General features: G+C 45.6%; 1 protein-coding gene across 1 annotated transcript in view; it reads left to right on the top strand.

Moving 5' to 3' along the window:
* Positions 1 to 23,441, top strand: part of HEG1 (heart development protein with EGF like domains 1) — a 77,842-nt gene extending 54,401 nt beyond the window's left edge. Inside the window, exons 13-18 of the mRNA XM_087818193.1 lie at positions 1,788 to 1,922; positions 6,615 to 6,657; positions 6,816 to 6,853; positions 10,215 to 10,302; positions 16,344 to 16,518; positions 18,423 to 23,441. Coding sequence (XP_087674319.1) covers positions 1,788 to 1,922; positions 6,615 to 6,657; positions 6,816 to 6,853; positions 10,215 to 10,302; positions 16,344 to 16,518; positions 18,423 to 18,572 — 629 coding nt within the window. The 3' untranslated portion in view covers positions 18,573 to 23,441. The remainder of the gene's footprint in view (positions 1 to 1,787; positions 1,923 to 6,614; positions 6,658 to 6,815; positions 6,854 to 10,214; positions 10,303 to 16,343; positions 16,519 to 18,422) is intronic.
* Positions 23,442 to 24,105: the final 664 nt, after the last annotated feature.

Below are 24,105 nucleotides of genomic sequence, written 5' to 3'. Positions count from 1 at the left end.
GGCAGGATGAAAGGAAAACATGACATTGGTTTCCAGAAAATATCTAATCAGACCAGGCACCTTAGGCTGGCTGCTGGACAAGGCTGGTGCTGGACAGGCAGCCTTTGGCCCTGGAGGTATTTCTTCAGATTAAGGCTCGAGGACTGGCAGCACCTTCAGAAAGTATAGATGAGGGATTGCAGGGTTTTAGAGCCTCTCTGGTGCCAGCTTTGCAGTGTTTGCTCAGTGAGATTTTCCATTTTTTATTTTTCTCCCTTAAATACAAACTTTTCACAATAAACAAAGGAAATTCTATCACACACACAAACAGGGTTCTGACTTAGCACATCAGCTTCCACTGATAAAGACAGGAAGCTCGGCATTGAGAACTAAAATTGTGTCCTAAACTTACCTCCCTGTGACCAGGCCATCCACCAGGTCCCAAGCTCTCAGGTCTCAGAAAAGGAGGCTGGTGCTGGGACCCCCCCACCCTCCTCCCCCACCCCCAACAACCCGTGTGGGCTTCAGCTCCCATCACCAGAACCTGCCTAGGCAGGGTCAGTTTTGCCATGTTAAGAGCTAGTTTCTGAATAGGTTGGTGTCTTCCTTAAGGTGGGAGAAGGGAGACCATCCTCACTGCACGATATACACATTGCCCTTCCACGGCTCTCTCCCCTTTCTGAACTTGCCCTTGTCTGCCAACAACAGCAGCATATACCAGACTTGCCTTGCCCTGTACACAGTTCTAAATAAGTCACTGCTTACGAATTCTCCAGTTGGTTTCATATTTTTGTTCTATTGTCTGTGTACCCCAATTACATGTGTCTTTTTTTTTGCTGGGCTTATCTTAGATGGTAAAATGCACCCTCATTGTTTCTGCTGTATACAGTCGTCTCAGAGAGGGTCTCCTGTATACAGTCTCAGAGAGGGTCCAGTGTATACAACCTCAGGGAGGGCCACATGCCCAACTTGAATGCTTTTTGATAAAAATGAAGTAGTTCTTTGTCATCCATGAAATGAACGTGGCCCCCACGTGCCTAGGGCTGGACGCAGCCAGGTGGATACACATGGAAGAAATAAGGCCTTACAGTGAAGGAGGTAGAAAGCCTGAAAGATACATTCCTTCTTGGCCTGCCTGTCTCTCCTGGTGACCCGGTGACTGGTGGTCTGACGGCACCTTCAGCATGTGTGTATCAGGCATCGTGTGTGGGCCAGTCTCTGTGTGAGGTGCTGAAGATCCAGAGATGAGTAAGCCTGAAGACATAGTCAATGTAGTGGGGAGGCAGACAGGGGACATAATTAAACTAGAGCCCCTGGAGAGCAGATTATCTTCCACACCTCCCCTTGGGATCATCTATCTTAGGTAGCAAGCTACCCTCCACAGGAGCATCCCCTGGGCTGCACAAACAGTGAGCTGAGACACCTTCAGCTCGAGGCAGGGCCTGACCCCTCGGCTTCCTCCGAGGGGTGTGGTCACAGCTTCTGGGTATGTGTTGATCTCCCCACTGCAGACCTTACACAAGAAGATACCACACATTGGAGGGCCATACTTGCAGTGGGTGCTGGAGTTGGGAGCAGCACCCTGTTTCTCCTGGGTTTCTCCAACTCGTGCCATGCTGTAAACTGGCCTGGGGGCCAACACGGGGGAGGAGTGGCAGAGGCAGAACAGGCTTCTGAAAGGAGTGTGCACCAGGCAGGCTTTTTGGAAACCTGTTCTCGGAGCCTCTTGAAATAGAAAGTTCAGGCATCTTAAGGTCTGGCGTGGAGGAGGTTTGGTTTTGTTTCACTGTTTTGTTTTTCCATTCCAGCGGGCAGCTTGTGTAAGCGGAAGACTCCGGAGTGTGACAAGGAGACGTCCATCTGCACTGACCTGGACGGTGTGGCACTGTGTCAGTGCAAGTCAGGCTACTTCCAGTTCAACAAGATGGACCACTCTTGCCGAGGTGCGCAGCTTCCCGGGGCTGTGCGGCCCAGCTTGGGACAGGATAGATGCTTTTCTCTGCCGGGGCTCTCTTCCTGCTCTCGGTGTGCCTGTTCTAAACTCGGGGTAACAGTTCTTGTTATTTTGCTCACAGCAGGCTAGAATACATTATCTCCTTGGAATAATAGCATTATCTCTGACCTCTCGCTGGCTGGCCCCTGGATTCAAAGGAAAAGAAAGAGAATGGAATGCCTGTGACGGCAACGCCTTTTCTTTTTTTTTCTTTTTTTTTTCCACTTGAAGAAAGTTAGAAAAATTTTTGTTTTAATTCCCAAAGCTTTATTCTATTGTATGCTAATCTTTTAAAATGGTGATACAGTCATGGAGTCAGGCTCTACCTTTCAGCAGCAGCTGTGGCCCAGTAGACAGAGTCCCGATGAGGCTCAGCGACGTGGCTCAGAGCCCACCGGCTCAGCGACGTGGCTCAGAGCCCACCGGGGCCTCACCATGTATGATCTTAGGCCAGTCACTTCACTTCCCTGAATCTCAGTTTCCTCTTCTGTGAAATGGGTGTAGTGATACTTCATTGGATAGACTAAGAATTAGAGAAGGCAGTATACATGGCAGCACTTTGTAAGCTATCCACATTTGCTCTTGTATTTTACCCAGGTTGTTGAATAGACGAGTCTTAGTTTTAAAGGTTTCATAAAGTGTTTGAGGTGAGAAAGCTCATTCTGCAAACCTTTTAGGTAAGGCTTAAATTCATTTAGTTTGAGATTAAAGGCTGCTCAGCGAGTGTAAAGCTTTAACATAAATGAGCCCAAGTCCAGAGCGCTGTGTACCTGACTTATGAAGGCTGCTGCAGCGCAATCACCAGGGAAACCGCAATGCAGATGCCAGAATGTAGCTTTAACCACTGCATCACATTAGAATGCGTGTGGCTTACTTTTCCTGCTCCGTCAGCACCTGCTGGTGACAGGTATCCTGGAATCTGAGTAAAATCACATACCTGGGAGAGGTGACATGCCACTTGTACCTGTCAGGACTGCCTGTTAGAGGACTCATTCTGTCAGGAGAGGATGCAAATACATTTCAGGGTAGCACTCTCATCCTGAACTTGAGACCCTGTGGCTTAGGTTCACGTACAAAGGGCTTTGAAAGTGCACATCCTGCGCTTTGCACGCAGGCCCTGCGGCGGCTGTTGAGAAGAGGGCCAGTGCTCCGCGACGGGCAGCCGCCCTGACACCTGGCAGCCTCACAGCATTTCTCAGCACGTGTCAGGCTGCCGCCTGGATACAAAGAGACAATGCTTCCTAATTTCGTCTCATCTGGTTAATGCAAAGTGTTCCTCCCCCTTCTTAGAAACTGGGCCATTGAGCCCCACTTCATGTGGGAAGGTCACCTCTGCTAAAATCCATCTGCTGGGGCACTGTGCAGCCGGCCGGAGGGAAACGGAAGGTGGGCAGAAGTGTGGGCGTTGTAGGAGTGCCGGCCCCCATACACCGTGCCTCTGGAGCTTCTGATGGCCTCAAGAATGGCCCTGCCACTTCTGCTCCGGCTGGCCTGAGCCACTTCCCCTCTACTTCCAAGTCGGTGGTTTCATATTTGCGTCGCTTACAGAGTAGCATTAGCGATAGCAGAGCCATCAGAGGTTTTTCAGATGCAGTGGCACAGGCACCAGCAATCTGTGTTTATCCAGGATGACCCAAAAAGTAGCATAAAGAAACCTTGGGTAGCTTGTGGGCTTGTTGCCCAGGGCCCGTGAAGCCTCATTTCTGCAGTATCCTCCTTGATTAGATTTTCGCCTGTGGCTATCAGGCCTCTGATGAGTACAGGTAGGATCACCTTGGGTCACAGCCCTGTCAACTGGGTTCTAATGGGTTAGCAGTGACATCTTCTGGCCATTGGTGCTGGAGCACAGGGGTATTTAAAATGAGTCCCCTTTGGACACTGCAAATCAGGGCTCAGTCCCCTGTATAAATAAAAGATAGAGGTGTGAGTGTATTTTCTAAATCCCTGCAGTTCACAGCTGTGCATTAGCAGGGCTGTAGCATTCTCTGTCGTATACACATACACTCTTAGTATCTCACATACAGTGTTTTACCAGACTTTCCAACTGTCATATAAAATTACAAGGGGTGCCGATGAGGTGCACTGGAGTGCCCATGACAAGGCTTTCCACCAAGAGCCCTAGAACAGCGCCATGCCCACAGTAGCATCAGTCTTCGATGAATGACCAAATGAGCCCATTTGAAATAAAGAGATATCATTGTATCAGGAGTCAGAATTCTTCCAGAGCTGAGTGAAAACAGCCCAGCCCATCAGCTGCAGGCAGGGCGACAGCCAGGCCTTACCTGTGGCTGGATGACAGTCACAGGGTGCAAAGCCCCCACCCAGCAGATGAGGATTGGGTGGGGAGATCTGATGTAAAGACATTTCCAGGAAGAAGTGTTTACATAGGACAGACTGGGGTGACATCAGCCTGCTGAGTCCCTGGGGATGCCAGCAAACTGCCCTGCAGACAGAGCCATGGGTCACCCAGCAGCAGCTTCCATGACCTGCCACAGCATGAAGACTGCCACACAAGCTGCTTTCCACTGGGAGGCAGGAGTGCTTAGCTTGTTCCTTAGAGAAGGCCCCGCCTAACCCAGGCGCGGAGCACTCGGGAGGGCCTTGTTCCTCCTTCTTTCCTGGAACGTGATGATGCCCTACCTGCTTGTGGAAAAAGAATTGAAACCCCTAATGAAAATTCATGTAACCAAATGAGATTGAATTTAAAAGGTAAATCAGGTTAAGGAGAAATAAAATGACTTCTTTGTTGAGGCTAGAAGGAAAGCGACTTTGCAGAAAGGTAGACCATCAGGTCCTGCATGCTTGCTAAAGGTAGGCCGCTCACCCAAGTTCTGAGCTCCCTGGTCACTGAGGCAAATAGAGAAGCGTGATTCTGAAAACAGGCGGGGACCATAAAATAAAGTGCAGCTGTTCAGGAGCTTCCCATCTTCCTAGACCCTGGGCCGGAGAGAAGCATCTCTGGGGTGTCCCCATCAGGAGGTATTGTGGCAGTGTTGTCCATGACATCCCACAGTTGATACCATCAGGACCTGCTCAGGGCTGCTGCTTATACCAGACAGCCCTGAATACAAGAATATGTGGCTCAGGAAAAGCGATTCCATGGAGTCAAACCACGCAGTCCAGCTTTCACAATAGGCTGTGAGACAATTGTAGGTTGTTTAAAACAGTGTTTTCCAAACCGCTCCACAAAACTCTAGTTATGTGTCTGCGGTGTGTGACTACAAAGCAGATGCTAGGAACATTTAATGTCTAACATTAAAAAATAGAAGGAAGAACACCATTAAGCACATCTATGTAGCTGACATTATTACGCATTAATCTGTAAGGGAGGGTGTGGGAAGTCTTCGAGATCTCTCCTCCCTGCCTGCAGGGCCCGCCCCTCTCCTTTCCCGGCCGTGCCGCTGCTGGCATCACAGCTCACCATTAGCTAGCACGTAGGCTGTGTGTGCAGGGAGCTCTGCTCTGCACTTTGTACCTGCTCTTACCCAGGATTTTTTTATGCAGTGTATACCGGACTTTAATCACAAATCAAATTTTTATCATTCCATGAAGCAATGGATTTGTCTAGGGGGCCATTTTTTATTGTCTGCTTCCATCCAAGCATGTGTTGTAGCTCATGGCATTCTGTCAGCTGATTGTAGTGTTGAAAGTGTTCTGTGATCCAGTAAATTCAGGAACTGCTGATTCAGGGGGATGGCTGGGCCACACACAGACCTTCAGGGAAGCAGTGGTCCGTGAGCAGCACCACCAGAGGGTGCAAGGTTATGCTCTTGGGTGACATGCCAGTTAGGGCTCATCTAGAGATCCCGCTGCAAAGACTGTAGGGGGAGCTGCTTTTGTGAAAACAGAGGCACCCACTAGGAGCATAGCCCAGAGGATGCCACCTACCACCTCATGGAAGGGAGCCACGGGGCCAGCAGCAGGTTAAAGGTTTGACTTAAAGAAAGTGAAGCATGCCCTAGCCGGTTTGGCTCTGTAGTTAGAGCATTGCCTGTAGACTGAAGGATCTCAGAACCCTGTCCCTGGCCCCACTCGGGCACGTCGGGGCAGCCAACGGATGTGTCTCTCTCACATCGATGTTTTTCTCTCTGTGTCTCTCCCCCTCCCTCCCACTCTCTCTAAAAATATCAATGAAAAAAACAAATATCCTTGGGTGAGGATTAATAAGAAAAAGGTGAAGCGCTTGTCTTCTTGTGTGTATGATGTTGCACAGGGGCCACAGGGAATCTCCAGAGGGCATTGCATTTGTTGGAACATAATTTTAAAAATTTATTTGGTGGTTGCTGTGTGTCAGACACTGTGCTAAGCCATTTGCATGCCTTATTTTACCTGATCCCCTCCAAGAAACTATAAGGTAGATATTATTATTATTATTATTATTATTATTATTATTATTATTATTTACTCTTTATAGAAGGGAAACTGAGAGCCACAAAGAGGTTAAAAATTTGGGGGGCGGGGGTAAAATTATGAGTTGAGCTGACAACAGTATTTAGCCCAGATAACAGATAATTCTAAAGCTATTTGTGGCCTTCTGGTTCTAGAATATTCTTGTGGACTTTAGGGTGTCTGGTGCTTAATTAACTGTCAATTTGGGCTGAGGGAAGTAGCCACGTTCATGGACCGTCCTTTCCTCTTTCAGCATGTGAAGATGGCTATCGGCTTGAAAACGAAACCTGTATGAGGTAAGCTCTTGAAAACGAAACCTGTATGAAGTAGGCTCCGTGTTCATTTATTCTGATGAATTTGTTACAAACCTAATTTAGAAATTATGTAGTAAATGGCCTCAGTTTCTTTTGAGATTTGAAACCAATTCTTGTACTTTCTCTTTGTTAATTTGCAGTTGCCCATTTGGCCTTGGTGGTCTCAACTGTGGAAACCGTAAGTATGCAGGATAGCTTTGTCCTTTATTCTATAAACATGCCAACAGTCTATATTCTAAGTTTACTTAGACCAAAAGTAGACATGATTTTCTCTACTGTGTTTAAATTCCCCAGTTCCTGTTCCCCAGTGGTCTTCGTTGCATTTTATGTCCTTGATGATATTTTCTTTGCTCATAAACTTTCTTTTAGTAAGTTTCATTATGTACTTTTTTTGAGCATAAATAATAAATTAAATGAAATAATAAAACAAATTCAATCCTGAGTATACACTCCCTTGGAGTACTCAGCATGGAGCCACTCAGACCAGACTCTAGAGATTTGGAATTAAATATCCATGTAGGATTACTGGTGACTTTGGTCATCTTATTTATCCTGACTGCAGCCTAGCAAGAGGTTACAGTAGACAGCCTAAGAGAAAGACTAGGGAAGTACTTCTAGGAGCAACTATATTTAGAGTCATATTGAACAGAGAGGGAGGAGCTCACAGAATTAATATTTGTTTTTAAGTAGCCCTGTCAGCTTTAGCAGTCCCTGAGGACAGCGTGAAACGACTTAAGTGTAGACATTCATTAAGATGGACCCAAAGTATCACACACTAAATGGTATTCCGTGTTACCATGAACTGATTTTTACTCACAACACTTCTAACACCAAATATGTGGGGGTTTTCTCCATACCAACCAATTCTGACATTACCCAGGGTAAGTTCAGACCTCCCATGGGAAAGGGCTCAGTTCCACAAAACTGCCGCCACTTCAGACACCAATCCCAAGTTCAGGCCTCCAGTACTTATGACCAACCAGCTATAAATCAGAGGTTCCCTTGACCCCCCCCATCACATTCAATAATTTCCTAGAATATAGAATGTCGTTAAACTGATCAGAGACAGAAGTGGCTTGCACACAAGAATAAACCAGAGAACACCTAGGACTTTTCCATGTGGAAAATGGAGGCTGAGTAGTCAGGCAAAACATATGACATTTGAGACCTGTTCACCGAATGCTGGAATGAAGACTCGAACTAATAATGGTATAGCCTTTTAGAAGACATGGTTGTAGAACTCACAGTAGTGACTGCACCACAAGCCTGTGGACCTTATGCTGTGACGTTAGAAGTATTGAAAACACAGAAGCTTGCCCTGGCCGGTTTGGTTCAGTGGTTAGAATGTCAGCCCTCGACTGAAGGGTCCCGGGTTTGATTCCAGCCAAGGGCATGTACCTCGGTTGCAGGCTCTATCTCGATCCTGGTTGGGGCTCGTGCAGGAGGCAACCAATTAATGTGTCTCTCTCACATCGATGTTTCTCTCTCTCCCTGTCTCTCTCTCCTCCTCCTCCCTTCCACTTTCTCTGAAAAGCAATGGAAACAATATCCTCCTGTGAGAATTAAAAACAACAAAAAAGAGGCTTAGATAATATAATTAATAAAGAATAATTTAAGCGAGGGAGGAGATTACAGCAGAGTTGTATCACATTTGCAAGGAACTTATTGGAATATAGTCCCATCAGATGGCAAAGAAAGAATGAACGAACAAGACCGGTGAGGAGTGTGGAGCTGCAGCAGCTCTGGGGTGAGCCAGGGAACAGAGGGGAGAGAGGCTATCTGCCAAGTCCTTCTGGGCACTCTGGGCCCTGACAGGCTCTCCCAGGATGAGCCAGTACCTCAGACCTGCTTTGGTCAAACAGCTTCCTAAATAGTTTTCACTGAAAAATGCTTCCTATTTCTCAGTGAATGGAAGAGTATTCAGTAGAGGGAAATGAACATACGGGAAAGCCCAAGAAAGGGTTGAAGGAAAGGGGAGTGAATGCATGGCATTGTTCTAAGTGGCAGTTAGTGATTTTTTTTTTTTTTTTGAGATTATTAAATGCCATAAATGTCTGGAGATGATAAGCCCCTATGTCCTTGGACTATTCTGTAAGTTTCTGTGTCTCCCCATTATGTGTGTGGGGTCTTGGAAGCACCCAGGACTTCTCTCTGATCTAAGACTTCTTTTTCATCTCTGTTTATCCAAATTGCTCTCCTATCCAGCAGGGGACACACTGCTCTTTGGATGGAGGCTAGCTCCTGGCCCCTTTTTGTTGGTGATGTCTGTTAATTAAGTGATGGTGTGTGAAAACCACTTTATGACTTTGATATCTCTATTAGTTGTAGTGTTCCCAAGCAGTTAATAGTGGCTGATAACAAACAGCACCTGCCATCTGCCCCTTTCCCTGAGATCTCAGACCAGCCCTGGGTGTTGGTTAATGAACTGGGATCACCTGAACTTCATCCCTCTCTGTAGTGATGGCGCCTTGGCTTGTCACTCAGTGTTTTGTGCCAAATAACAGGGCTCTGATCACCTTAGTTTTATTTTATATTTACTATCACTATAAGTTAAAAAATCTAAGAAACAACACCAAAGGATGGGAAGTAACCAAGAAAAGATCCTATTACTTTTTAAAAACCAATTTAACTGGAGGCATTATTTACACATAATAAAATGCACACATATTAAGTGAGAAAAAAATAGGAAGGACAGAGTCTTAGAAGACAGAACAGTGATTAAAACCGAACAGATTTAGTTTTTGAAAAATTTATACATCTCCTTTATTTTTCTGTTTACCCTGGGTTGGTGAAAATGTCATCAGGGCTGGTCTGCAAGTGCAATTTGGGAGCCACCATTGTAGGAGTGGCTGAGAAAGAGGAACTTTACTCAAAACAGTGTAGGGGAGGAAAAATAATTTTCCCTCTACTCTTCTATGTTCTTCACTGACACCCCCAAGCATCACCATAATAAAATATATTAATAGGTGAAAGAAATTTTAATTACATATGTGCACATGGGAGTCCCACAAGATGAGGCTCAAAGGCAGCCCAGATGACTGAAGCTAATATACCCTCCTGAGCTAAGGGTGGGGCTGGGGAGCTGAGGCTGCAGATCAGGGGAAGGCAGTTCATGGCAGGGTGAGAAGAGGAAATATTTGGTAAACAATAGCTTCCCTGCCATGTAGGTAAGTCTCTCAGATGAAAAGGTCGTCTCTGCTAATAGCTCTATTCCTGGTGCAGGCCACCTTTCTAATGTAAATTTCCCTTACAGACCAATAAATAATGCTCAGTTTTCAGAGCTTCTCCTGTGTCTGCAGTTTCTCAAAAATAATAAATATGCGAAAGAGGCATTTTTGGGGGTGGCAAATTCTGCTGCCCTCTGAGAAAGAAAATGTAGAACTAACCCCGAGGAGCCCTTGCTGGGGGCCCAGGAAGTGACAGATGAGATCACCAGCTGAGGCACAGGTGGCTGTGGGGTGGGGAGGAGGACCATTCTTGTGTATTCATTTATTCACTCATCACCTCTTACCAGTCTACTTTTTTTTAAACCTGTTTAGCCTATCAGCTTATCACCGTGGTGATTGCAGCAGCAGGAGGTGGGCTTCTGCTGATCCTCGGCATCGCACTGATTGTCACCTGTTGCCGGTGAGTGATGGAGTTCACATTCTAATTCTGTTTCTCTGTGTGTGCTATGCAAGGGCCAATTTTTACTCTTAAGGGATGTTTGGGGTGGTTTACAACATTAAATCATAATGTATGACTGAACCATTAAAGAAGGGAGAAAAGGAGATTCTTGATAGGTAGTGCCATTGGAGGAGAGAGAAAGACAGTTATTTTCTTTACTAACAAGGAATATCCAGAAGCACAAGCAACAAAAAGGATAGACTGGACTGCATCTAAATTAAAAACTTTTCTGCTATGTAGGGAAGAAAAAAATTTTCTCTACCCTTCTAGGTTCTTTGAGTGATCTAATAATCAAATTAATGTAAGACAGATTAATGGGAGAAAAAGAAATTTAATTATGTATGTCGGGGGTGGGTGGTGGTACATAAGAATATGAGACCCACAGTTAGTCAGGCATTTGAGGCTTATATACTATCCTGAACTATGAGAAAGGGGTAGGGATCTGCGACTTCAAAGGGGAGGAAAGTGATTTACAGGAAGATGGAAAGAGCAAATGTTTCATCAACCAGCTTTAGCCATGCCATGCAGAGAAAATGGGATGCAGAAACAATGGGACACAGAGAGGACTTTGAACAAACAGGCCCTGCTGAGCTCCCCCACAGCTTGCCACACCTAGCCCATACTCTGTAGTTACCTCTGGTGATGGCTCTCTTTCTGGACCAAGCCCTCTATCTAAATTCTTTTAGGCAGCTAAAGTGAGTCTTTCTGGCCTTGATTGTCTTCAGCTCAAAATTGTCTGCATGTGAAAGTGGCACATTCTGGGGAGACTTGTTCTGAACCCCTTCAGCTTCAAAGATTACTATCAAGAAAGGGAAAAGACAGCCCACAGAATGGGAGAAAGTATTTGCAAATGAATCATATGTCTAATAAGGGATTTGTATCTAGAATATGTAAAGAATTCTTACAAGTCAATAATAAAAAGACAATTCAATTTAAAAATGGGCAAAGAACTTGAAAAGACATTTCTCCAAAGAAGATACACAAATGTCCAGTAGGCACATGAAAAGATGCTCAACATCATTAGCCATCAGGGAAATGCAATCAAAATCATCATGAAATACTACCTTATACCCACTAGGATGGCTATTTAAAAAAAAAAAAAAAAGGCCCTGGCTGGGTAACTAAGTTGGGTTAGAGCATAGCCAAGGTTGCAAGTTCAATCACTGGTCAGGGCACATACAAAAATCAACCAATGGGAGATTAAAGGTGGTGGCAGACTGAGTGGAAGCTACACTGACACTCTCCTGGGACCAAACTGGAATTACAACTAAAATATAGGAAAATCATCCAGAATCAACTGCAACTGAAGACGAGCTAGAGAGCACCCTCATAACCAAGGAGGAAAAGTGGAGACTGCATAGAAACTGGTAGGAAGTACAGAGGCATGAGAGAGCTGGCCAGGCTCCCACAGGCAGCAGCTGAAGGTCTGGAGGGACAGCTCAGCTGTGGGGGTTTCCCACTGAGAACTCTGGGACCTAAACCCCAGGCTGGGCTTCCCAGCTAAGAGCACCAGAACTCAGAAAGGTGCCCATATAACATCTGGCTGTGAAAAGCAGCTGGGTTTCTGTTGGCCAGGGAGAGATGGCTGGAAATGCAGCCACCCTTTTAAAGAGCCAACGCACAAAGTTTTGTGTGCAGCCACTTACCTTGGGCTCCAGCTGAGGGAGGCCAGAGTGGACTGGAGCTGTGTGAAGAGAATCTAGGGTTGTGGGTTCTGGAGATAGAGATCAGAAGGCACCCCTCTGGATTCCTGTGCCGAGTCATTCCCCTATACTGCAGAGGACATTTTTCTCAGGTGGACATTTACCTTCCAAGCAGCTTTTGCTGAGGGGGAGTCGGGGGGGAAGCAATTGCCCTACCCTGCTAGAAAACCTCTTCACTACCCAGAGGAGCTTCTACAGCATGAGGTTTATTAAGAGACTGATAACAATCAGCAGCCCCACCCTGTGGAGTTTCTACAGACTGAGGCTCATTAAGAGAATCAGATTAATTAGTCTGCAGGCAGAGGCAGAACTCAGAGTGCTTTGAGTCTTTGCCTGATCTGATTCTGGACCCGGGCCTTGGAAAAGCAGACTTTGGTGTGCATCTTGGTCCTGTCCAAATGCACCCAGCCCCAGGAGGGGAGACCTCAAGTGGACGGTTGTTGATAGCTCCAAACAGGGTACTCAGGGCCAGTCACAAACTGCGTCTGACATTGGCCTGCACCGGAGACCCTCCAAAAAGACTGAGAATCCTAGCAAATCTACCTAATACATAGAAACAAACCCAAACAGGCAGCCAAAATGGGGAAACAAAAAAAAAACAAAACAAGCCCAAACGAAAGGACAAGAGAAGTCTCCAGAAAAAGAGCTAAATGAAATGGAGATAAGCAATCTATCAGATACAGAGTTCAGAATACTGATTATAAGGATGCTCTACAGCATAAAAAAAGATATGGAAACTGTGATGGAAATTAAAAATAACATAGCAGAAATAAAGAATAGAGTGGAAGGACTAAACAGCAGATTAGAGGAAGCTGAGGATTGGATCGGCAAATTAGAAGACAAGGTAGAAAAAAATCACTCAGAGATCCAAAAAGAAAAAACAAGTAAAAACCAGGAGGGCAGTCTAAGGGAGCTGTGGGACAACATGAAATGTAACAATATTTGCATCATAGGAGTGCCAAAAGTGGTCGAAAGTAAGCAAGAGTTAGAGAATCTGTTTGAAGAAATAATGGTAGAAAACTTCCCTAACTTAGTGAAGGAAAAAGTCACTCAAGCTCAGGAGGCACAGAGAGTCCCAAGCAAGAAGAATCCAAAGAGGCCCACACCCATACACATCATAATTAAAGTGCCAAAAATTCAAGACAGAATATTAAAGGCAGGAAGAGAAAAGCAATCTGTTACCTACAAAGATAGACCACATGTTAGGACACAAAACAAGTCTCTACAAATTCAAGAAGGTTGAAATCATATCAAGCATCTCATATCACAATGGCATGAAATTAGAAATCAACTACAGTAAGAACACTCAAAAACATTCAAACACATGGAGGCTAAATAGCATGTTTTTAAACAATGAATGGGTTACCAATAAGATAAGAAAGAAATCAAAAATTTCCTGGAAACAAATGAAAATGAACACACAACCACCTAAAATCTATGGGACACAGCAAAAGCAGCCCTAAGAGGGAAGTTCATAGCACTACAGGCCTACCTCAAAAAGCAAGAAAATTTTTTAGTAAACTATCTAACCCTACAACTTAAAGAGTTAGAAAGCTCCCCTGTGCAGCTGTCCCAACCAGGGCTTTTGTTTGTTGGGAATTTTTTTTTTTTATTACTGCTTCAATTTCATCAGTTGTTGTTAGCCTAATCAGATTTTCTGATCCTTCCTGATTCAGTTTTACATGATCTCACTCATATGTGGAATCTAATAAACAAAATAGGCTGAGGAACAAAATAGATCCAGAGACATAGAAGCATGGAAGGAACAGACTGATGGATCTCTGTGGGAAGGTGGGGGTGGGGAGTGGGTGGGGAGACATTAATCAAAGAACTTATATGCATATATGCATAACCCATGGACACAGACAATAGTGTGGGGAAGGCCTGGGGGGGGGGCGGATGTGGGGTGGAGGGGGTCAATGGGGAAAAAGGGGGGATATCTGTAATACTTTCAACAATAAAGATAAATTTAAAAAAAGAATCAACCAATGAATGCATAAATAGGTGGAACAACAAATCTTTCTCTCTCTTTCTCTCTCTTTCCCCCTTCCTCCCTCTCTAAAATCAATCAATAAATAAATTTTTAAAGCCAGGGAATTACAAGTTATGGTATGAGGATATGGAAAGATTAGAACACTAATACACTGCTATGGAAATGTAAAATGATGCAGCCACTTTGAAAGTGCCTGGCAGCTCCTCAGACATTAAACACATTGTTGCCATTTGACCTAGTACTTCTACTATATACCAAGAGAAATGAAAACTTATGTCCACACAGAAACATGTACATGAATGTTCATGGTACCATAATTCATAATAGCCAAGAGGTGAAAATAACCCCAACATCCGTCAACTGATGACTGTATAAGCAAAATGTGACATATCCATACAATGGAATATTATTCAGCCACAAAAAATAATGAAGTGCTGATACATGCTGTAATGTGCATGAGCCTTGAAAATATTATGCTAAGTGAAATAAGCCACTCACAAAAGACCACCTATTGTATGATTCCATTGATATGAAATGTCCCAAATTGGCAAATCGAATAGGGACAGAAAGTAGACAAGTGGTTGCCTAGGGCTGGGTGGGCAGGGGGTAGAATTGAGAAGTAGTGGCTAAGGAGTATGGGGTTTCTCTTTAGGGTGATAAAACTGTTCTAAAATTGATTGTGATGATGGTTACACAACTCTGAATATACTTTAAATGGGTAAGTTAAAAAACAAACAAAGATGAAAGGGGTTGCCTGAAGTATTTGAGCATAGAGGAGTTGTAGCAGGCTCATGGGGTGAGCAGAGCCTCAGCAGTGTGCTTGGTCTGGGCTTCCTGGGAGCCCGTGGGGCTGGATTTCTAATGGGAAAGGAAGAGAAAGGACAGAGCTGGTTCCCCTTCTCTGTGATTATCTCTTCAGATAAAGAAACATTATGACGTTTGATTTAGATGATAATAAATGGCAGAAATTATCCTGACATAACAGATGGAGGAAACCTACCGAAATAGCAAGTTCTTTTTTCAAGCACTGACGTGAAGGACGTTTTAAGATGTTCTCTATCTCCAGTAAGGCTACAGAGAGCAGGTTGCCCTAACTGACCATTCGGAACACAGGCCTCACCGTACGGCCTTTGCCTGTCATTTACAAAGTTGCCACCAAATGATCAGAGATAAAGTATGAGTGAAGTAAAATTCTCGGCTGAGAGGAGCTGGAGAGGGAACCTGAGTGCTCAAGGGGACATAAGCCTCCTATTTGCTGAGTGCCCTGTGCCAGGTAGTGTCGCCATTTGGGGAAGGAGCCTGTGACTTGGTCGCTGGGAAGGGAGGCTAGTTGTGAATAAGCCATTGTTTGAGACCAGACGCCCCGCCCTCCAGGGGCAGCAGAGGGGTGGGCCTCTGCTGAACTTGCAGGAGGGACACCACCTAAACCACACACTGGACATTTGGTTTTATGACCTTGAGTTGTTTCTTGCTTCCCCAGAAAGTTTACGTATAGGAAAATGAGGTAGAAGGAAGAAGCTTCCAGGGTAAATATGGATAAAAAATGTCTCTGAATAGGTGAATAACATATCCCGACAATGTCCAGTGAACTGTCACAAGTAGGGAACTTGTCCCAGGATTTCCCTGACCCACTGGCCTGAGAATATGTGTAGGGATATAACTAGTTAGGCTTTTTTGCAAACAAAACATCCTGTTTTTATGGTTTGTGAAGCAGCTTCATGTGTTAGAAGAGCACTGGCCAGGGAGTTGGACAGCCTTTGTTCTAGTCAAAGCTTTGCTACTAGCAAGATGTCTCCCTGGGAACAGGTGGCATCTCTTCCCAGCCAAAAGTGCCCCATCCCCTGAGGTCCTGTTTTAGTCAATCTGCGTGAGGTCTAGAAGCTCCCATGTAACATTCTGATGCTCATGCTGGCTGGGAACCAGTGGATGAAAGGCCTTCCTCTCTGATTCTTGGTTCCCCACTGCCCCCAGGATGCACTGATCTGTCCCCCAGGGGAGCCTAAGTCAGCTCCATGGCAGCTGTCTGAGAGGTCTGCCCACGGTAAATAACCTGGGCATCTTAGGTTGGAAGATTTTTGGCATCTCTTCTTGCACCTAATTGCATTTGTGCTTGTTTTGGGAAAATACTAAAGATAAGAACAACAATAATAACATTCCTCAGGGGCCAGCTACAAAGAAATACAGTGGTAGCTTTAGGTCTAATTGACCTTGTAAAATACTAGATGGTGCTTTCACAAGTATCTTTTTTTTTTTTTTTTTTTACAAAACTTAGTCATCTAAATTTTCAAATATTTTTTACCCTACAGAAAGAATAAAAATGACATAAGCAAACTCATCTTCAAAAGTGGAGATTTCCAAATGTCCCCGTATGCTGAGTACCCCAAGAACCCTCGCTCACAGGAATGGGGCCGAGAAGCTATTGAAATGCATGAGAACGGAAGTACCAAGAACCTCCTGCAGATGACGGATGTGTACTACTCGGTGTGTATTCCCATGTCCAGGGTGGTCCCAGGCCCCGTTCCCTCAGAATGAAAGGGATTCTGTTTTGCTGTGGTGAAAGCACTGCAGCTGGTTACGGGTTAAAGAGAATGATGGCCTAAGCCTCTTATTCACATAACTGAATGTTCAATTCACTTATGACCTATTTGCATATTATTTATTAGAATTGATGTTGAGATATTTCCACAGAGCACGTTACTTTTATGGGATTGTAGCAGTAACCCTCTTGTTACCGTCCTTGCTTTTAAGTTACAGGATTGGATACTGAGAGAGAGAGAGAATGTAGTGATATTCAGCCTTTGGCCCTCTCATTTTTCTCTCTTGTCTGCCACCTTTGACCTCATGTGGTTGGGTAATCGAAACCGAGAGGCTGGAGAAAGGTTATAAAGAGACCAGTTCAACATCACCCTCGACCAGCACTTCTCAGAAGTTTCGGAGATTATATATTTAGTAGGTGTTTAATAATTTGCTATGCCCAGCCCCGGATTACGTCTCTTGGACAGATGTGACACTCCCTTCGCCCCTTGCTACTTCTGTCCCACATTGAGTAACCCATGTCCTATTCCCATGCACTGCTCGGTTCACTTCACATTACACTGTGTCAGCCATAAAGCAAACACATAAAGCTGAAAAATAAATAGATGTCAGGTGACTTCTCACACCATGCAGACTGTCTGAGCTATAGCAATAAACATGAAACCTGGCCCCACAGGGACTTAATAGCACTAGGCGAGCCTGTGACAGAAACCACAACCCCTCTGGTTGCTATGGGGATTAGCCATGGGGGTTCAGACTTTGGATGGGAAGGGCAGGTTTTTTCATGCTGAGAAAGCTGTTATTTCCGTGGGCTCTTTGACAAATTTAAACCCGGAGGAAGAACGAGAGGACACGGGGAAGAGAAGCGTAGACACAAGCTTAGCTCTTGTTTAAGTGGTTCGGTTGATGTTTCCGCATAAGGGGTTTGTTTTCTCTGTGTGTCAGGAAAGTCCTTTTGCTCTAATAACTGCAGCCATAACTCCAGGGGTCTCACCCAGGAGTGACCGCACACTCACAGCCTTTGCTAGGGTCTCCTCAACCCCAGCGTGGTGTGACAACCTAGCCACAAACTGGCCTACGGAGTCCTAGGACCCAGCTGTGTGTTTCCATGGCGTTAGCTAGCGAGTTGCCTTAAATAGACATTGTCGAGAACTTAAATGAACCCCATCTGCATTTAAAAATAGGCCGAGCACTCTAGAAGCAGAGCCTAAGCTACCGCGTGAAGCCGTCACCTGTGTGAGAACGCTGTCACTCGCCCGCCATGGACTCAGGCATGCATTGGGCTTTGCGTTTGTTATATGCAGTATCTAGTGTTTTATTTCTGCCAGGCAAGCATTTCCCCTGCTGGTCCCGAATGAGGGCCTGCACATCAGATAGGGAGGTAGTCACAACCCACTAAGCTGGGACCTGGTCAGATACCTAAGAATCGCTGTGGCTTCCTGCTTTGGGGTCCTAACTCCCTCCACCTCCAGCAGGGGGTCACACAGCCTAGTTCAGCTAAATGCCAGAGAGGATTTAATGCTGTTGTGCTCTGCAGAGAAAAACACTTTTTTAAAAGGTCAAGCTAATAATCAGATGATAATTTACCTTGATAATAATAAAGATAATAATTAACCCAGGTATTTTCCTTTGTTCAAAAACCACTGGACTGCTCTTGATTAAAGTTTTTTCCATAAAGAGACGGCCTGGAGGAGGGTCCTGGCTTCTAGGTCAGACCTTGCTCTGCTTTGTACTAACTGCCTCCATCTGAGGTTTATTAAAGTGCAGCTTTCTTTTAAAAAAAAACAAACTATTAAATTTAAATGATGAATCATAAATTGACTTTTTTTCCTTTTTTCTTTGGCCACCAGCCCACAAGTGTAAGGAATCCTGAACTTGAACGAAACGGACTCTACCCGGCCTACACTGGATTGCCAGGATCACGGCATTCTTGCATCTTCCCGGGACAGTATAACCCATCTTTCATCAGTGATGAGAGCAGGAGAAGAGACTACTTTTAAGTGAGAAGAGAGAGGAGCCCGTTGCTCTGAGCAAGTGGCCAGGGACCGCAGTTGCCCAGAGGACTGCACCTGGGGAGCCCCGCCGGCTGGCTGCTCCCAGGACCTGGGGAGCCACACTGGAGTGGCAGGCAGAATGTGGGATAGGTGTGAAGGGCGTGGCCACAGTGGGAGAGGACAGATGGAACCTGTGGACGTGACGCTGCAGGCTGCTCACTTGTTACTGTGAATGTGAACATGGCCAGTACCAGGAGGTCTCTGAGTGACTGTGGCTCGTCCGCTGGCTGCAGGGGTGATGTCAGCTGGGCAGCTCATAGGCACACCACTGCAAGGACCCGGTTTCTCCTTAGTTTGCACTTTAGTAAATTGGGTAAGGGGTCTCCTTTCGGATTTTTTTCAAGACTGTCCTAGAAAGAAGGTCTCATTTCCCCAGACATTTCCATAGGCCTCAATTTGGTGATTAATTTATAGCAAAATATGGGCTCTTTTGTTGTTTTCCTGCCCAGCACCACGTGCTAACAACAGGTGGTGGTGATGAACATACCACTAAGGTTTGGAGATGTGGTAGGTATTTCTAGGTCTTCTTGTGCTACAGTTTCCAAGCCAATCCCCAAAATGAGAAATTGTGAGGCACAGCACACAACTCCAGTTTGTCTTTTGAGTCAAGGTGACACCTGGATTTAAGATTATTTCTTCCCTTTGCAGTTAAATCTCACTTTTTCAAATAAGTCTAGATCAGGGCAAAATTACTTCCACTTGGTTTTAGTTCGAGGCATCCAGCTGCCCTGCAGTGAGGCCCAGCGAGCAGCCCTGGGGCACTGAGGCTGAGCAAAGGCCCCAGAGGAAGAGTTAGACCTGCAGGCGGAGGGGCGCTTTTCATCCCTGAGGACAGAGCCTGGCACCTGGGGCTCTCACCGTCATTTTTGAGGCCCAGACTGCACCACATGGAGTAGAAATGCTAAGCTGAATGCAGGTCGGGTCTGAGCTGGTGTTGCACCACTAAAGGAAAAGCAGCTTGTGTAAGCCTGACAGCTGACTGTGGTTAGAGGAATGGGCTGAATAGGCGAGTTCGCTGCCTGAAACACCAGTGCTCTGGGACGCACCGGGAGATGCCTGAGGAAGGCTGGGGAGCGGGGATGGAGCCACACGTGAGTCTGCTCACCACCAGGTGCTGCACCGTTGATTGTATCCCTCCTCTTGTCCACCAGCTCTTTATAAACTTTCATCCAACTGCTCAGAGCTATTTATTCACTGAAGATGTAACTTATTTTCGCTCATCTAGTGATTTGCCCCGCTTTATACTACTATACAGTTCCCTCCGGAAACACGGCTCTAATTCAAGTCAGCATCAGAGAACTAAAGACTTCGGGACAGGTAGGAAGTGAGAGTTTGCCTTTGGGAAGGGACTTTCTCGCGTCTTATTTATTATGCCTGTGGCGTGGGTCCCGCGACGGGGGCATATCCAGTGCTCTGTCCTTAGCTGCTCCTTGTGGACCTGTGATGATTCTCGCCATCCGCTTCTGGATGAAATGAAGAGAACACGGGGTAAAGGAACTCTCGCCCTGAAGCCCAGAGTTCAGTGGAACCCATAGTTTTGGAAATGGGGTAGACTTGGGGACAGTTCTGTGCTCGGCATGGCTGTTTCTTCAAGGTTCTTAACCTCTTTAGAATGTATCTAATGGCTATTCTTACGTGATTCTCATCTTAACAGTTTTAAGTGCGAACCCCTGTGTCCCGTGGTCTCCGGGGGCCCTCACTCCCCTGCGGCCGCGGGAACGCGTCAGCTGTGAGGCCTATTAGAAGTTAAATTGCACTCATCTCTTGAGATAGATACAAAAAGAACTCTGTTTTAATCAACGGATGCCCACTTAAAATTTCAGAGCATCACCTTTTTGAAATCTTGGGTCTTGCATCTCCTTGTGGAACCAAACAGCCCTTTGTACTCATGGCCTCACATCTAACTAGAGAGCTCTGAGCTCCTGCACTCAGCTCACCTGAGCCAGCAGACTTGAGGTGGCCTGGCTTCCTGGCTCTCAAGCAGATCCTTGCTCGTCCCCAGGACCCAGAGCCACGGTGGGGGTGGTCCTCAGGCATGCGCGCCTGCCACCTTCAGCTGCCACCACGTCATCTCCTGTATCTGGGCCAGAGCTCTGAGCTCCACAAAATGAAGGGTTCCGTCCCAAAAGCATTCTTGAGAAGAATCCTGAAAAGTACGTCCTGTGAGCTCCAAGAATACTTTCCTGTGAATGGGTTTTGTGCATATGAAGTGGATTAAGAGTGTTGTTTTTCTTTTACTGTGAAAAGAGCAGGTCACCTGCAAGGTTGAGTTCACAGAGACTCTGCAGTTGCTAGGAGGCACGTGGGGGTGGGAAGGGTGCATCTGCAGGGCATGAGGGTCTAAGAAGGCATGAGGACAGTGTGACAGTCGGTGCCAGCTTACCCTGGGCGAGGAAGGGAGCGGCTGGCTTCATTCCTGCTCGGGGTTGGTCATACCTACGTAAGGGCCCTTTCTGCCAAGGGGCCACACCTAATAGGGGGGCAGCCGCCTCTGGACTGAAGTGACAGGACTGGATGCACCCCTGGCAAACAAGCTCTCAGCTCTGGCACAGGGGCTCAGTGTCATCTCCGCACCTGGAATCCATGGGCACAGAAATGCCACAGTCCTACGTCCCTGGGTGGGGCCCACAGCCGGGGGAAGGTGGGAGGAAGGGGAAAGTGACACTAACTGCCCACGAGACCCTTAAATTTTTGTAGGGACGAGTGGGGCTGAATGGAACCCACCTGTCCCGCAGCATATCTGAGCAAGGTGACTCGCAGAGCAGGGTGGTGCTCACCTGCTGGCCTCCTAGCATCTGTGGCTTTTGTTTAAGCTCTTAACCAAAAGGTCTGATTTCTCCTGTCCTTTCCTCTTTGTCCCATGAGCCCTCCCAGGGCTGTAGAGACAAAATAGGAAGCCTAAAGAGTCACACAGCATCTCTGGTGGTCCTGCCGTGGCCAGGCTCCATGCAAGGTACTTGGCCTCAGGACACCCTTGCGAGGTGGGCATGAGATGCCCATTTCTCAGGTATGGGAAACTTCAGAGAGGATAATTGCCTTGGGGAGCCAGGATTCACACCCTTTTGCCTGGCTTGCTCTTCTCACTATCCTCCTGCCTCACCATCCAGTGCGCTTTAAATATCAAAGGGCATCAGAGAGTGGGCTGTAAATACCTTATTGTTTTTTAAAGAACCTTAATGTTATTAAGCAATAACTAAACTAATGACATGCAAAAACAAAATGTTGACTCCCCTTTGAAAAAGCGCTTTCAGGTTTGTCATTACATGGACTTCTTGGACACTTGCGGCCATTAAGAAGATAGTGGCTGGCTTGTGCTTAGCAAGAAGCACATTGGTATGTGGCTTTGGGTGTAGGAGGTGTAAGGTAATGATGACCTGGTTTTTTGACACACAGCCAGATTTAAATGTCTATCTGAGGGCCACTTTGAAACGTTTATTTTCAGAAGCAGCGAAGTCATTTAGAGCCAAAATTGCTGAGTGGATAGTGTAATCAAGCTGGCTGGTAGCATGGGGTCAGAAACTAAGATGTGATTGTTAAGTTCTTGAAGAGGTGACTGTAAAAGTTGGTCCGAAAGAGAGGGCAGCATCTTTTCAATACAAGGCTGGATGGCTGCCCAAGAAAATGTCTTTGAAGGATATTCAGATGTGAAAGTTCTCAGAGTAGACACAGTAGAGTCTTGTATGTGACTTTTGGGGGCTTCTATTTAGCCACCCTGCCCACTGGTGAAGTGCCCGGGTGCCTGTAGCTCTAGGAACTTTGCCTGGAGATGCTAGAGTTGTATTGTCCAGTTGTCCCTGGATTAGTTTTGCCTAATGAACCCACCACTTAGGTGTGACCCATAGTTCTAAGATACACTGATTTCAAAACTAAAGCAATTCTGTGGAAAGAGGAAGAATTTCCGTATTTTACGTCTTGTTTAAAACTACCCTTACTGTCAGATATTTTTTTCTATGTGAATATTTTTGCAGGGACTAGAAGGGACATTTTATTTCACTCTGGGGTTCTTGTGTATGTGTTTGGAAAATGATACCCGGTTTTGCAGAGTTGGCTTTTGAGTACAGTGTGTATTCTTTTTTCTTTTTCTTTTCTCCAATCCCCAGAGAAGGGAACGGGTTGAAATACTAGGAACATTAGAGTATTAAATGTCAGTTAATTTGTTGTGCTAAAATATCCTTTTAATAATGTTATAATCCATCCTATTTGGTGTAAACTGCTCACAGAAAAACCTGTGAAGCCAAAGGGGACAGTTTGGGTCTGAAAAGAGACAGATCTCAGACTGGCTCTGTCCCCTTGGCATTTTTTAAGAGGACACATGAGGTCTGGTTCTATTGTCGTTTTGTGGACACACCTAATGCACATCAGATGCAGGGTCATTAGGGAGGAAGGACGGGACCACACAGGGATGGATGGAACCAGTCTACCCTGGGGAACTAACCCGAGTCACTTATCTTCCTCTGTTACCTTGGTATGTTTCTTTACAAAAAAGGTCTTTCAACATGGGCTGTGAGTTTTCTCAATGTTTGTGTTGCTGGATTTATGGTGAGAGGAAGCATGTAGCTGGAATCTGAACTGTTTGAGTTTTCACATCCTGGATCTCTCTCTGCAAACTTCTACACCTTAGCCCCCGATTGATTGTGTTAAACCCATTATGAGAGTGTTATTTAAAGTTGTATTATAATGGCAACCTCCACTAATTATTCAGTACTGTAGCAGCAAAGTATTATTTGTAAAAATTCAGTTATTTTTATACTTATACTCACTATAAGTCTGGCGTTCTAGTCAGTAAAATGATGCAATAAAATAAATATCATTTTCTTTGTGTGTTTTTCTTGTAAAAACAAGCAAACCAAACAGAGTACAGCAAATCGTTTTCCCCGAGGCATCACGTAAACCATGACCCTCTCTACAGTGAGCCCTTACACAGTGAACTCCCACATGGCAAATGAAGGGACCGAGTATTTCTGTGTCCTCAGTGCCCAGCACCGTGAGGAGATATACTTTTTTTTTTTTAATATATCTTTATTGATTTCAGAGAGAGGAAGGGAGAGGGAGAGAAAGAGATAGAAACATCAATGATGAGAGAGGCATTGATCTGCTGCCTCCTGCACGCCCCCTACTGGGCATCGAGCCCGAAACCAGGGCATGTGCCCTGACCGGGAATCGAACCGTGATCTATTGGATCATAGGTCGACGCTCAACCGCTGAGCCACGCCCGGCCAGGTGAGATATGCTTTTGATGATGGATAGATAGATAAATGATAAAAAGCCTAATTCAGGTATAACACCTGCTTTGTTTACTTTTCTTTCTGTGGATTGAGAGCAAGGAACCAATTCAGACACTGAAAATTTCCACCTGAATTCCTCCCACTACCTCTCCATGCCAGTTCTGTATGTCTTGGAGGAGAGGGGAAAGTAAATATCTGTGCTCTGGTGAAGAGACTATGGAGCTTTAAGATAGTGGGTCGTGGGCCTTACACTT

Source organism: Miniopterus natalensis, chromosome 6 (genome assembly GCF_054644295.1).
Source record: "Miniopterus natalensis isolate mMinNat1 chromosome 6, mMinNat1.hap1, whole genome shotgun sequence".
Lineage (NCBI taxonomy): Eukaryota > Metazoa > Chordata > Mammalia > Chiroptera > Miniopteridae > Miniopterus > Miniopterus natalensis.
The sequence above is the reverse complement of the archived record's forward strand: the minus strand, read 5'-3'. Positions and strand labels throughout refer to the sequence as shown.